The 16,184-nt window shown below is 49.0% G+C and overlaps 1 protein-coding gene across 7 annotated transcripts in view; it reads left to right on the forward strand.

Annotated features, from left to right (window-relative positions):
* Positions 1 to 16,184, forward strand: part of DOCK7 (dedicator of cytokinesis 7) — a 307,570-nt gene that overhangs the window by 90,484 nt on the left and 200,902 nt on the right. For all 7 annotated transcript variants that reach the window (XM_077450575.1, XM_077450569.1, XM_077450571.1 and 4 more), the window contains exon 14: positions 8,453 to 8,615. In XM_077450575.1, the coding sequence (XP_077306701.1) occupies positions 8,453 to 8,615 (163 nt within the window). The remainder of the gene's footprint in view (positions 1 to 8,452; positions 8,616 to 16,184) is intronic.

A 16,184-nucleotide genomic window follows, 5' to 3' on the forward strand; every position in this document is an offset into this window, starting at 1 on the left:
CAGAAAAAGACTTGGGGGCGAAAGCCTGCCAAGCAGAGCCCCAAAACCTCCTTGTGAAGGGGCGCCCCCGCTCGGCAGAGTGGGGGGAAGGCTCCTGCAGTTGCAGGCGCCTGGCGGGAAGAGATTCAGGACAAGTGGGTGATCTCTTCAGTATCTCTGGGCTACAGGCTAGAGTTTCAGAAGATTCCACCTTCTCGTTTCCTAAGGTCAAGGATCCCCAGGGATCCAGTAAAGCAAAAACCGCTATTCCTGGCCTTAGATCAATTACTATCCCAGGGTGTGATAGTAGAAGTGAGCCCGAAAGATCAGGGTTCGGGGTTTTACTCAAATCTCTTCACCGTTCCAAAACCAAATGGAAGTGTCAGACCTATCCTGGATCTGAAAGACCTAAACCGGTTTTTACACATCCAGACCTTCCGAATGCAGTCAATCCGCACTGTGGTCTCCTCCCTGCATGGGGGAGAATTCATGGCATCAATAGGTATCAAGGATGCATATCCCCATGTGCCAATTTTTCCCGCGCACCAGAAATTTCTAAGGTTCGCGGTAGAGCGGCGCCATTTTTAATTTGTGGCCTTGCCGTTCGGGCTTGCTACGGCCCCTCGAGTCTTCACAAAGATTCTGGACCCTCTCTTAGCAATCTTAAGAGTTCAGGGTATAGCCGTCATGGCTTATCTAGACGACTTTCTTCTCGTGGAGAGAACTGCAGCGTTCCTAAGTCGCAGCGTCACCAAAACGCTAGAACATCTAGAACGCCTAGGTTGGATTATAAACCTAGAAGAGTCATCCCTACAACCGACTACCAGGTTGCAATACCTAGGTATGATTATCGACACCGCTCAGGGCAGGGTGTTTCTTAAAAGGCTAAAGGCCTTGGCCATCGGAGATCTGGTGCGCCTGATTCTGGGCAGAAGATCTTCCTCCATTCGGTTGTGCATGAGACTATTGGGAAAGATGGTCGCCTCCTTCGAGGCCGTCCCATTCGCCCAGTTCCACTCGAGGCCTCTGCAAGGATGCATCCTTGCGGCTTGGAACAGGAAGCCCCAATCCCTGGATCTTCCTATGCGTTTATCCCCCGGGACACGCAAAAGTCTTGTCTGGTGGTTACAAACCAGGAATTTGCTGAAAGGCAAAACTTTTCTTCCTCTCTCATGGAAGATTATCACAACAGATGCCAGCCTGACAGGCTGGGGAGCTGTATTGGAGGGAACGTGCTCGCAGGGGAAATGGTCTGCGACCGAAAGTCTACTGCCCATAAATATCTTGGAGATTCGGGCAGTTTACATGGCACTCATAGAGTGGTCTTACAGACTGCGAGGTTTCCCGATTCGGGTTCAGTCCGACAATGCCACCGCAGTGGCTTATATCAATCACCAGGGCGGTACCAGAAGTCTGGTGGCCCAAAAGGAGGTGAATCGCATACTTGTCTGGGCAGAAAAGCATGTTCCGTGTCTTTCTGCAGTCTTCATCCCAGGAGTGGAGAATTGGCAGGCGGATTTTCTCAGCCGCCAGCAATTGTGCCCAGGAGAGTGGGCTCTGCACCCCGACGTGTTTCAGAACATATGTCACAAGTGGGGCACTCCAGGCGTAGATCTGTTTGCATCCAGGTTCAACAGGAAACTGGACGAGTTTGTGTCAAGGACAAGAGATGCACTTGCTCAGGGGTCAGATGCTCTGACGGTTCCCTGGGATCAGTACAATCTGATCTATGCCTTCCCCCCGAGCCCGCTACTGTCGCGGTTCCTGGGAAGGGTCAAGAGGGAGACGAAGTCGGTCCTTTTGGTGGCCTCGGCTTGGCCCAGGCAACCATGGTATGCAGAAATCATGAAGTTGGCAGTAGGCAGGCCATGGACCCTCCCTCTCCGGCCAGATCTGCTCTCACAGGGTCCAATCTACCATCCTGCTTTACGCAGTCTGTATTTGACGGTTTGGCTGCTGAGACCCACATTCTGAGAGACCGTGGCCTTTCGGGGCCAGTCCTTTCTACTCTGGTCAATGCCAGAAAGCCGGCCTCCAGGCGTATTTATTACAAAATCTGGAGGACATATGTTTCCTGGTGTGAACTCAGGAAGTGGCATCCTAGAAAGTATGTCATTAACAGAATCTTGGCCTTTCTCCAGTCAGGCCTAGAAATGAATGTGGCCATAAGCACTATCAAAGTGCAGATTTCGGCCCTGTCGGTATTTTTTCAAAAACCGCTTGCATCACATTCCCTGGTACGGGCTTTTATCCAGGGGGCTATGCGGACAAAACCGCCAGTTAAACCTCCGGTATGCCCATGGGATCTGAATTTGGTTCTCTCGGCCTTACAGGGGCAACCATTTGAACCTTTGCATCTAGCTTCTTTAGCTCTCCTGACTAAAGAGCTGGTCTTCTTAGTAGCCATATCCACGGCTAGAAGAGTATCAGAGTTGGCAGCTCTTTCCAGTAAAGAGCCGTATTTAATTATCCATAAGGACCAGGTGGTTATGCGTCCCAACAGGTCCTTTCTACCTAAGGTGGTTTCGGGTTTCCATTTGAATCAGGATGTAATCCTACCATCCCTTTTTCCGGACCCTCAGTCCACAGAGGAAGAGTCTTTACACACTTTGGATGTGGTTAGAGCAATCAGTGTTTATCTTCAAGCAACTTCGGAGATAAGGAAAACTGACTGTTTATTTATTCTGCCAGAAGGCCCCAGAAAGGGTCAGGCAGCTTCAAGGTCCACCTTCTCAAGGTGGATCAGACAAGTTATTTCTCAGGCCTGTGGCTTAAAGGGGAAGATTCCTCCTTTTCAGGTGAAAGCGCACTCTACTAGGGCTGTCAGTGCTTCTTGGGCAGTGCATCACCAGGCCTCCCTGGCTCAGATCTGTAAGGCTGCGACTTGGTCATCAGTCCACACATTCACCAGATTCTATCAGGTGGATGTCAGAGGGCAAGAGGATATCGCCTTCGGGCGCAGTGTACTGCAGGCTGCAGTTTAGGTCCTCAGGTCCCTGGCGGTCTATGTTTATGATCTGTGTCTCCCTCCCCTCAATCTGAGCATTGCTATGGGACATCCCATTAAGTAATGAAGCTCCTGTGTCCCGTGATGTATGATCAAGAAAATGGGATTTTTATATACAGCTTACCTGTAAAATCCTTTTCTTGAGAGTACATCACGGGACACAGGGCTCCCGCCCCTCTTGGGTTTTACGTGGTTTCTTATTGCTTTGCTACAAAACTGAGGTGCCTCCCAGATGGGAGGGGTTATATAGGGGAGGAATTCTCCTTAATTAGGGTCAACCAGTGTCCAATCACCAGAGGTGCCTATATAACCCACTATGTAATGAAGCTTCTGTGTCCCGTGATGTACGATCAAGAAAAGGATTTTACAGGTAAGCTGTATATAAAAATCCCATTATATATCATTTGTTTTAATTTTTATTAATATGGTGTGCTTAATATAAGTATATAACTTGGTATATTTATTTTTTTGTTAAAGACTTCACATGCACTTTAATGTTAGGCAAGAAGTATTTGCTTATGCTTGAATTATAACATTCCCCATGTCCCCTTCCATACTAGCTCAAGAAAGTTTTACTACATGTGACAAATCCTATGACTGCTGAATAATAGGTTGAAGATCAGAAGAAGAACTTGAGGCCTGCGGTTCAGTTATATTTGGGTGTTCATGCGTTCAGTTATGCCTACAGGGTGGCCTTTTGTAAACTGTCCTCATTTATAGTTCCCACTCCTTCCTGTCTGCTGCTGCCACCCATAAATACCATTTTAGAATTTGTATTGTAGAATAGACTCCTGTGCTATGTGATACTGTAGGTTTGTAAATGCTAAATTTACATTGGTCATTTACGCAGCGGTATAAAGTTGTTTTAGAGTTTACCTGGACAAAAAGATATTAAAGTGATGATATTCGGTTTTATTTTTATTAAAATAAAAAAACATGTTCTATTTCAAAATGTAGATGCCATCAACTCACTAGAGCAGGCTTTCTCAACTTTTTAACCCTAGAGGAACCCCAAAAATAATTTTCATGTCTCAAGGAAACCCTTACTAAAACCAATTCATCAGGGCTCAATAAGAACAATGCTTCTTATATTGGTAGTCAATAGGAAGAATGCCCCCCTTAAAGTGGTGCTTAGACTGCCACCCTTAAAGTGGTTGTAAACCCTTACAAACCACTTTGACCTACAGGTAAGCCTAGATTAAGGCTTACCTGTAGGTCCAAGAAATATCTCCTAAACCTATACGGTTTAGGAGATATTTACCTGAAGACAGCCACCGCTGTCTACGGCACATGCGGCGTAGACAGCGGCGCGCAGGCGCGCTGGGCAAGCCGCGGATCGCGGCGATATGCCGCGAGTGTTGGCTCCCGTGTGCATGCGCGGGAGTGACGTCATCGCTGCTCCGGCGAATCACAGCGCCGAAGCAGCGAGACCCACCAAGAAGATGGACACTCGGAACTACAGGGGACAGCGTTGACTTCGCTGGCTCCTGTGTCAGGTAAGTGACACATAATGGACTATTATGCGATGCATAGTAGTCCATTATGCTTTGCCTTTGCAGGGAATCAAAGAGGAAGTAAACCCATCAGGGTTTACTTCCTCTTTAAAGACGGCTAAAAAGATATTTGGCGTCATGCTGCTGGCTTTGCTGAAGTAGTGCTGAACCTTGAACTCTATAGGCACCATCCAATAGGTGGTTCATCAGCCACAGCTCAAGGAACCCCTAGCAACCTCTGGAGGAACCCTGGATGAGAATGGCTGGACTAGAGTATACACGCTGTACCGCTTCAGTGTATGAGCAGGTGCAGCGTCCCTTAGATTTTCTGACTATTGGTGCGGTCTACGTACCTCAAAAAGGCATACAGCAAAAAACATTAAGGGGTTAAGGACCCCCTAAAAGAAAGTTCCAAACTGACCATACAGCTAAGCAAGGGATTTTATAGCACATAGAAAATGACAAAAAACTGGGTAAAAACCAACACCTAGGTTAGGTTAAAGAAAATTGTCTAAAAATGTTGCAGCTGCACCACACCATGCACAACTATCCTACACTCATTGAATTGTAATTTTCCATTGGTACATAGCAGGTTCTGAGGATGTTGGTGTAGCACCCTGGGGTTTAGTCAGAGGGCTCCTCCCCAAATTCCTTGTCAGGAGTAGCTACTGTAGTTAATTACTAGGGATCCATTGACTTCTCCCTAAGTTTGGCCTGGTTGCACTTTCCTCTTCTACCACCAGGTGGCTGGGCACTTAGAGGTATTAGATTCAGAAGGACAACTCAAGGTCAGGTTATGGGTATATGGGGTATCTCAGCCAATGGGCAGGGATTTTGTTGAAACCCTTGGCCTGCTAGTAGAGCCTATATATTCGGGTGAGGTCAGGTGATTGGGGGTTCTTGTGTGCCATCCAGACCTCCATCTGGGTGGATGCGTGCCATCTGCCCCAGGCTGCTAGGCTGGAGATTGGGTCTATCCCGGGGGCATCAGGCTGCCAGGCTGTGTGAGGGCCTCCCCATAAGTAAGAGAGCAGTGCAGGGTTGGGACTGCGGCTTGCAGTCCAACCAAAGTGACGGTTCTGCCGGCTGGAGAACCTGTCGTGGTCAGAGGTAGAGGGAAAGCTGTCGACACTAAGGGACCCACCACCTTTACCAGGGACCACAATGAGTAATTGAAGCAAGTACCGGAGCAGTATTTTCACCGAAGCGGGAAACTTCAGGCGGCGATCGAGTCAGGGATCCAACCAGCGGAGATGAGGCTTGCAGAGCAGCCTTATGTGCCAAGATAGGGACTCAGCCGGTCAGCAGGGGTGAAGCTTGATGGTATCCAAAGCGCCAAGCTAGTGACCCAGCAGGGAGGCGTAGGTGATACTTGAGGGAGATACCACCGCAAAAGCCTTGAGGAGCTCACGGGATTCAGAGTCGGTGAATAAGAGGGTCCAGTGAGAGACCAGAGGCTCAGAGGGCTGAAGAACTACAAGAAGAAGTTGTAGTACAGCTCAGAGAACTGTTACATTAAGTACTGTTGCCACAGGAGACGGCAATCCTGCACACGCAGAAGTGTCACCTTGTTGGGGCCTTTCCCTGTACGGCTGTCGTCCTGTTGAAGATGGATCCCACTGTCCTCATGAAGTACGTTTAATGTACATTTACCAACATCCTCAGAACCTGCTATATACCAATGGGAAATGACAATTTCAGTATGAGTGTACTATAGTTGTGCATGTTGTGATGTGTGGTGCAGCTGCAACCTTTTTAGACAACGTTGTGTTTTTTTTTTTTTTTTTAACCTAGCCCAGGTGTTGGCGGTGGTTTTTACCCAGGTTTTTTTTTTTTGTCATTTTCCATTTGCAAAAAAACCCTTGCTTTAAACTGCATGGTCTGTTTGTAACTTCCTTTTAGGGGGGTCTTTAACCCCTTTTAATGTTTTTTGAAACGTGCTATACTTACCTGCTCTGTACACTGGTATTGCATAGAGCAGCCCCGATCCACCTCTTCTCTGGTCGTCCGCTGGCGTTCTTGGCTCCTCCTGATCTTGTGCCCCCGTAGAAAGCTGCTATATATGGGGGCACCCGAGCTGCCCTGTCTGCTTCTATAGACACAGACAGGGTGGCTCAACCCTGCCTCCTGCTCCCTCCTCACAAAATTTGATTGACAGCAGCAGCAGCCAATGGCTCCCGCTGCTATCAGTCTGCCAAGTAAGTAGGGAGAGAGCTGCTGCTCTCGTGTACATCACTGAATCGAGATCGGGCTCAGATAAGTATAAGGGGCTTTTTGGGGGGGTCCTGTGGCACAAAAGGTTTTGACCTTAATGTATAGAGAGGCAGAACTGGTCAGAAAACATCAGTATGCATTTAAATAGGGTGAGAGTGTTTGTGCAAAGCCCCCCACCCCATACTTACCTTGCCAGTGATCCCTCACCACTTCTACATCTTCCACAGCCTTTACTAAAATGACCAGTGTCAGGAACCCACAGCCTATAATTGGCTGCTTGACCCAAGTACTGTGACAGGGCACATTCTCCCCCCTACCTGGAAGCGCCCGTTATTGTAGCTGGCGTGCATGAATGCTGGTAAGGTTCAGTCAGGGGGTGGGGGCTTTGCACAGTCATCATCACTTTGCGTTGCATGGCAAGGTAAACCCTTCTCTCTCTCAGGGACTTTTTTTACTGGGTTTCTGGATTTGTAAACCTGCAGTGCATGTTTTTATGGGCTCCCACAATCCCTGCACATTATGAGGGGTTGGCACCATGCCTGCACTGAGTTCCTGGCTCTGCACACCTGCTGTGCCCATTATAAAGGCCTACTACCATCTCTGCGCTGGGTTCCTGGGTCTGTATACTGGCTGTGTCCATTATGAAGGCCTTCCACCATCTGTGTGCTGGGTTCTTGGGTCTGTATACTGGCTGTGTCCATTATGAAGGCCTCCCACCATTTCTGCGCTGGGTTCTTGGGTCTGTATACTGGCTGTGTCCATTATGAAGACCTCCCACCATCTCTGCACTGGGTTCTTGGGTCTTTATTCTGGCTGTGTCCATTATGAAGACCTCCCACCATCTTTGCACTGGGTTCTTGGGTCTTTATTCTGGCTGTGTCCATTATGAAGACCTCCCACCATCTCTGCACTGGGTTCTTGGGTCTGTATACTGGCTGTGTCCATTATGAAGGCCTCCCACCATCTCTGCACTGGGTTCTTGGGTCTGTATACTGGCTGTGTCCATTATGAAGGCCTCCCACCATCTCTGCACTGGGTTCTTGGGTCTGTATTCTGGCTGTGTCCATTATGAAGGCCTCCCACCATCCCTGCGCTAAGTTTCTGGGACTGTAAAAATGACTGTTCCCATTATAAGAGGCTTCCGCCATTTTTGTGTTGAGTTCCTGGGTCTGTATAGTGGCTGTACCCATTATAAGGGGTTCCTTCCATCCCTACACTGAGTTCCTGAGACTGTATACCTGTTGTGCTCATTATGAGGGGTCCCACCATTTCTGTGCTGAGTTCCTGGGTTTGCATACCAACTTTGCCCATTATAAGGGGTTCCCTTCATCTCTGCACTGAGTTTCTGGGACTGTATACTGGCTGTTCCTATTATGAGGGCCTTCCACCATTCCTGCACTCTTGAGTTCTTGGCTTTTCACCCATGTAGTGTCCGCCATCCCTGTACTGAGTTCCCGGGTGTGTACACCTGCTGTGCCTATTATGAGAGGTTCTCACCATCACTGCTGGATTTATTTATTTTACTTTAGGTATCAGGAATTCTAATGGGAAGGTCTCCATAAATATACAAGATGACAGAGAAGCCATGGGCTCACCAGTTTCCACCTAATACTAATATATCATTTTTGTGACCTTTTTAAAAATGATCTGCTGAATTCATATTTTGCTGATCTTTGATGCAGCACTTTTATTCTAAGATATCGGTCTTCAGTATACTGCTAGAACTGGGTTAACAAGTCCTCATTCTTGTCATTTACAGCTCAGCTGAAGATAGACATTTCTCCAGCTCCAGAAAATCCAAACTATTGTTTAACACCCGAGCTGCTACAAGTGAAACCGTATCCCGACACCCGAGTGCGGCCAACAAGGGATATCCTGGAATTTCCCGCAAGGGATGTGTACATCCCAAACACAACTTACAGGTGAGTAGGGACATCTGTAGATACACGATTGTCGCCAAGCTGAAGAGTGGTTGGAATCATTTATGTTACCAGTACCTACTGCGACCAATACACAAACGTCTGCTTTTAGAAATGTTTGTTTAAAGTGGAACTTGACCCATTACGACTTGATTGAAAATAATGTGCGTGTGCTGTAACGTGTCTCCAGCATTGCTCATCTTTCTTTATGCTAGAGGCTGCCATTTTGTCGAAGCTCAGAACCCGTAAACAGCGGTAAATCATGAAGGGGAACTAAACCCGTTGCAATCCTGGAATGCCGGGTTTGCTAACTGTCATATTTGATTGCGTCCTTAACCAAACTGTCAAACAGATGGTGTCATAAATGATCACATGTACAGTAGCTTGGCAGTTGCAGATCAACTGCTTTAAAGGTTAAAGCGGAGTTCCACCCAAAAATGGAAGTTACGGTTTAAAGGAGGTGACCCCCTGACATGCCACATTTTTTTTTTGAGGGGGGGTGCGGTACCCTCTCTTTAGAGGGTCTTTTAGAGGGTCCCAGCTCCAACTTCCTCCCGGCGCACCACGGCACCGGAAGGGAGATCATCTCTCCCCCCTCCCTCTCGGCAATCATCTGGGACACTCAGGTCCCAAATGATTGCCCGGCCAGTCATGGTGCACGGCTCGCGCATGCTCAGCGGGTGCCCGGCTGTGAAGCCACAGCCTGGGCGCCCACAGTTACAATGCCGATGCCGCAGAGAGGAGGGGGAGATGAGCGGGGCTTCATTCCCCCGCATTGCTGGACCCTGGGACAGGTAAGTGTCCGCAGCTGCATTATTTGTAGCTGCTGACCTTCATTTATTTATTTATTTATTTTTTTAAAGCAGAACTCCGCTTTAAGGGGGTTTAATTCCACTTTAAAGTAAAGTTCCTGCCTCTTAAAAAAAATAAAAAAAAAATACTGTTGCTGCTGACTTTTAATATAAGTACAAAACAAATAGAAACAAAAATAAAATATCCAGAAAACGAGGGAGGGTGGGGGGTGGTCTTTTGTTTAAGACCTAGTTGTATTTTTGGCTGGAACTCTGCTTTAAAGCGGAGTTCCGCCATTTTAAATTTTAAATTTTTTTTTAAAGTCAGCAGCTACAAACACTGCAGCTGCTGACTTTTAAAATACGGACACTTACCTGTCCAGCGCACCCGTGATGTTGGCACCCGAAGCCGATCTGTCGATCGGCTCTCGGGTGCTGCCGCCGCCATCTTCGGTTGGGCTTCACTTCCCGGTTCCCTACTGCGTATGCGTGAGCCGCGCTGCGCAATACGGACGGTCCCTGCTGTCTCTGGGATCAGTGTGTTTCCCAGCAGACAGCGGGGGATGACAGGAAGTGGCTTATCTATGCCCGGAAGTGGGTGCACATTAATAATTATGCTACCAAAATTAGTGTGTGCTGTAACGTGTCTCCAGCATTGCTCATGTTTCTTTATGCTGGAGGCTGCCATTTTGCTGAAGCCTAGAAGCCGTAAACAGCAGTAAATCATGAAGGGGAACTAAACCCGTTGCAATCCTGGAATGCCGGGTTTGCTAACTGTCATATTTGCTTGTGTCCTCAACCAAACTGTCAAACCATCAAACAGGTGGTGTCATAAATGATCACATGTACAGTAGCTTGGCAATTGCAGATCAACTGCTGTAAAGGTTAAAGCGGAGTTAAACCCAAAAATGGAAGTTCCGGTTTAAAGGAGGTGACCCCCTGACATGCCACATTTGGCATGTCATTTTTATTTTCGTTTTGTCGGCACCAGAAGCCGATCTGTCGATCGGCTCTCGGGTGCTGCCGCCGCCATCTTCTGTTGGACTTCACTTCCCGGTTCCCTACTGCGCATGCGTGAGCCGCGCTGCGCAATACGGACGGTCCCCGCTGTCTCTGGGATCCGTGTGTTTCCCAGCAGACAGCGGGGGATGACAGGAAGTGGCGTATCTATGCCCGGAAGTGGGTGCAGATACCTGTATTATACAGGTATCTGCACCCCCCTCCCCCCTGAAAGGTGCCAATTGTGGCACCGGAAGGGGGGGGGGGGTTCCAATGAGCGGAAGTTCCACTTTAGGGTGGAGCACCGCTTTGAGGCTGTCAGCAGAACGAACTCTACAAAATCAGCAGTGCCTAAAAAAAGAGAGCAACTGAGCATGTGCAGAGCAGGGTGAGACAGTCTATTACTGGATTTTAAACAGTATAGGCTCTTATTATTAACGTTTTACTATACCTGCAAAAGGTGCCAGCCTGAAGTGATCCAGCAGGACTTCACTTTCTGACTAAAGTTCCGCTTGAAGTGAAACTCCACTATCCACAAGGTTTTTTTTTACATAGAAGGATTGTTCCTTTTGAAATGCATTAACACCCTCTCCTTTCGGTATCACTTAGGGGTTGGCACGGGGGAAGTGGATAGCGCTGTAGGATGCCGACCTTTAGCAGTTTTTATTAACAGCTGTCAAAACTGTGTTCCCTATGCCGGTGTTCTGCCGTATAGTGTCAGGCCATCAAATAGTGTCTGTCCCGTACTGCGCATGCGCAGTACGGAGCAGACGAAGCTTCGGAAAATCTCCGAAGCTGAACGGCGCCTGCGCCGTGAGTGGAGGTGGTAGCCCCACCATCCAAGCGGACATAGGGTTGTGAACATTAGAGGGCCCCTCGCAGGCGAGCTTCGCTCGCCATGCTTTGGGCTCGGCCTCGCTGCGCTCGGCTCTTTTTTATTCCTACTCTATGTCCACTTGGATAGTGGGGATAGAACCTGGACTCATGGCGCAGGCGCCGTTCATCCTCGGCAATTTTCGGAATCTATGTTGCTGTGTACTGCGCATGCGCAGTACGCAGCGGACACTATCGGATGGAGGACGTTATATGAGAAGACACCGGCTTGGAAAACAACAGCTACCGATGCACCTTAACAGCTGACTCTGAATGTAAAGAATCCTACATGAAAGTGTGCTATTTTAAAGAGGTTGTAAACTAAAAAAAAAAAAAAGTTGTAAGATAAAGGCATAATGAGCTAGTATGAGACATCTGATTTTTCCCAGAGTTTCTTCCAGGTTTTCGGGTTCCGGGTTGTAAGTTAAAGGCATAATGAGCTAGTACAGTGGTCATCAACCCTGTCCTCAGGGCCCACTAACAGGCCAGGATTTATGTATTACCTTGGGGGAGATGCAGACTAGAATACTGCAATCACTGAGCAGCAAATTCTATCACCTGTGATTCATTTGTTATCTTGCAAACCTGGCCTGTTAATGGGCCCCGAGGACAGATGATGACCACTGAGCTAGTATGCGCCCGCTGAGACGTCTGATTTCCCCCGAGTTTCTTCCAGGTTTCCGGGCTCCGGCGCTGTGATTTGCCGGAGTCGCGATAACGTCACTCCCGCGCACGGGAAGCCGCCGTTCACAGTGTGGGGCTTGGAAGGAACGGCACCTGTGTCGCTGGCTGCATGTATTGTAAATTTCTCCTAAACAGCGCACATTTAAGAGATATTTTCACTACCTATAGGTAATTCTTATTATAGGCTTACCTATAGGTAAATGTCTTCAGAGGAAGTATCCTTTTTAATTGTTCAATAAATGTTTCTTACTATGCTAAGCATCCCGCACTACTATACTTTTGTTGTTTGAGCTTACTGGATCTTCTGGGATCTCTATTGGAAATCTGCAAGGATCCCTGTTGCATGACTATTGATCTCCATTCGAATCTTGCTGGAATTCCTGACTGATATTTCTGAAAACTGGAACTTGTAGTGCGCTGAACTGGTCTGTGGAACAGTTCCCTTGGGGGGCTTCTTCCATGGTCCCTCTTTGGAGTTTGTGCAGAGGTCTTTGTGCCTCACTCTTCTTTGAAACTTTTTGCCTATTATTGCGCTTCACTTTGGAAACCACACCTCACCAAGTAGACATAGACACCCCTTCCTGCCTGGGTACATTTTATAGGCCACTTAATTACAGTGTTGTTTTAGCCCCCAGCTTGTGTTCTTCCAAGAAAGGCAAGCCTTGTAGCTGTGTGCACATTCAACCCAATGTCCTTAATCTTCATTCTGTTGTGACATATTCTGAGGCCTTTTCCATGATCCATCTTTTGGTGCTGTCCTTGAAGGTTCCATGTAGGGTTCCTTGCCTTCTTTGGACCTTCTTTCACTACTTTTGTGCTCAACTTTGAAAAAAGTGAAATCGATATGGACACCACTCCCTGCCTGGGGAAAAATACATTTTAGGATTCCTTCACTTAGGGTGTATTCTCAGGCCCCAGCTTGTGTTCTACAAAAACAATGAAAAGGCACTATTGAGGTTTGGGGTTATATTTGAATAATATTTTTTTTTATTCTTTATTTAGCATTTAAGGAAATGAACATTGGGCAGCGAACAAAACGTTACAAACAACAAGCATTGCCAAGAATTCCAATAGCACATCCCATCTGATCTAGTACACAGATGGCTGCTAGGTCAGCTATCAAATGAACCCTCAGCAATCGCTCATCACATTACACTTTGTAGGATGGTATTCAGTATTGCCCTGTACATTTCCTAGACAATTTTCCATTTTCCATTAGAAAGGTAGAAAAAATTGCAGCAGCGGTCGAACCCCACCCCATCTCACCCCATCTCACCCCACCTCACCCCACCCCAACCCATCTCGCCCCATCTCAACCCACCCCACCCCACTTCACCCCACCCCACCCCATCTCACCTCATCCCACCCCACCTCACCCCACCCCACCCCATCTCAACCCACCTCACCTCACCCCATCCCACCCCAACCCATCTCGCCCCATCTCAACCCACCCCACCCCATCTCGCCCCACCTCACCCCACCTCACCTCACCTCACCCCATCTCACCCCACCCCACCCCACTTCACCCCACCCCACCCCACCCCATCTCACCTCACCCCACCCCACCTCACCCCACCCCACCCCACCTCACCCCACCCCACCCAACCTCACTTCACCCCACCTCAACCCACCCCACCCCACCTCAACCCACCCCACCCCACCTCGCCCCATCTCAACCCACCTCACCCCACTCCGCCTCGCCCCATCTCAACCCACCTCACCCCACCCCGCCTCGCCCCACCCCACTTCACGCCAGCTGACTCCACCTCACCCCACCCCGCCTCACCCCACCCCAACCCATCTCGCCCCATCTCAACCCACCCCACCTCAACCCACCCCACCCCACCTCGCCCCACCCCATCTCACCTCACCCCACCCCACCCCACCCCATCTCGCCTCACCCCACCTCACCCCACCCAACCTCACCTCACCCCACCTCAACCCAACCTCACCCCACCTCAACCCAACCTCACCCCACCTCAGCCCATCTCAACCCATATCGCCCCATCTCAACCCACCTCGCCCCACCCCGCCTCGTCCCACCCCGCCCCACCGCCATCCCACCCTGCCTCGCCCCGCCTCGCCCCACCCCACTTCACCCCAGCTGACTCCACCTCACCCCATCCCACCCCACCTCACCCCACCCCACCTCACCCCATCTCACCCCACCCCACCCCAACCCACCTCGCCCCATCTCACCCCACCCAACCTCACCTCACCCCACCCCACCCCATCTTAACCCAACCCCACCCCACCTCACCCCATCTCAACCAATATCGCCCCATCTCAACCCACCTCGTCCCACCCGCCCCACCTCGCCCCACCCCGCCTCGCCCCACCCCGCCCCACCCCACCTCGTCCCACCCCACCTTGTCCCACTCCGCCTTGTCCCACCCGCCTCGCCCCGCCCCACCCCACCTCGCCCCACCCCACTTCACCCCAGCTGACTCCACCTCACCCCACCTGACGCTACCCCGCCCCACCCCACCCCACCCCACCCCACCACACCCCACCCCACCCCACCCCACCCCACCCCACCTCACCCCAGCTGACCCTACCCCACCTCACCCACCACGCCACACCTCACCTTACCCCACCTTACCCCACAGAAACAACATCTCTCCTGATGTTCCATGAGGCTAAGAGGCCAGTGTTGTCTGATCCCTATCAAAAAAAAATCTATAATTCTGGAACGCCAAATGGGCAACAGTAGGGGGACAGACACTCTTCTATAGAGCTGAAATACAGGCTTTAGCTGCTATAAGTAAATGTCTGAGTAGAGAGTTCTTCATTTTTTTTAATTGGACAAAGGGGTGTCATTTAATAGAAAGTCTGCTGGATTTTTATTAAGTGAGACCCCTGTCAGCGCCTTAATCGCGGACTCTACCTCAGTCCGAAAGTTGTTTCATTTTAAGCATTCCCAGAAGATATGCAAAAGGGTTCCCACAGATTGTCCACAGCGCCCACACGTATCTGAAACCTGAGGCTACATCCTATGCAGCTTGAGTAATCTCTTTAACGTCCCCTACATAGTGTAGTCTTAGCCCTTAAAGGGGTTGTAAACCGTTTGTGTTTTTTCACCTTAATGCATCCTATGCATTAAGGTGAAAAAACACCTGGCAGCGACCGCCCCCCCCCCCCCCCCCAGCCCCCACCCCCAGTGGCGTATCCAGCAAGGTATGGCATCTATGGCAAGCGCCATGGGCACCATGTGAAGGGGGCGATCGTGAGTGGCTGGGCAGCAAGACACTTCTCACATACTTGCCAGCAACAGTTACAATTTTGTTGGGATATTTCCAGGTTTTGGACCTGTGGCCGTCCAAGGTAGTTTCCAGAAAAATCGTTTTTGGGCATAGATGAACTGGGCTGAGGTGTCTGAGCTGTAACAGGCATGGTCGTTTTTAAGCTCCAAAAAAAACAAAACAAGGACCAGCGCCTTCAGAGGCTCCAGCATTAGAGCAGTTTTGACGCTGACGCCGAAAAAAGCTCTTTTAAGCTGTAAAAATCTTTATGTGGGTAATTTGAGAGTGGAAAATAGCAGAGAGATGTTTTTTTTTTTTTTTTTTTTTTTTAACGCGCCTTAGCCTTAATGCTTAAAAACGCTGTTAAACGCAAATTGATGCCAAATCAAAACGCTAATAAAATCGTGTTTTTAGCGCTGCTTTTTTCCCAGGTGTTGTTACTAGCTTTACAGCCCGTTTTTTTAAAACGTCCGTGTGTATGAGGCCATGAGGTGAGGACAGGAGAAGGTGGGAGCTCATTACAGAGCTGATACCAGGAGGAGTGCCCGTTATTTGTGACATGTAATGAGGATGGAGGAGTGCTCATGGCAAAGGTGATACCAGGAGATGAGTCGCTCTCGCTGCAGAAGTCTAAGCAGCAGCAGCTCACCCGTCTTATATGCAGATCAGCCAGCACTCACACTGGTTAGGAAATGGTTCCCTTTGCCCTTCTCTTTATTTATTTACACTGCACACAGGACGGGGAACACACTGATGATTTCTGGAAGATCTCCTGTAGTGTGTCTGCAGTCTCTGACCGTCTCCTGTAATTAAAAAAAAAATATATATATATATATATATATATATATATATATATATATATATATATACACAGTATCTCACAAAAGTGAGTACACCCCTCACATTTTTCTACAATATACAGTAGTGAGTGTACAGCTTGTATAACAGTGTAAATTTTCTGTCCCCCCAAAATAACTCAACAC

Source organism: Lithobates pipiens, unplaced genomic scaffold (assembly GCF_037356315.1).
Source record: "Lithobates pipiens isolate NorthernLeopardFrog02 unplaced genomic scaffold, aLitPip1_a1.2 Scaffold_23, whole genome shotgun sequence".
Lineage (NCBI taxonomy): Eukaryota > Metazoa > Chordata > Amphibia > Anura > Ranidae > Lithobates > Lithobates pipiens.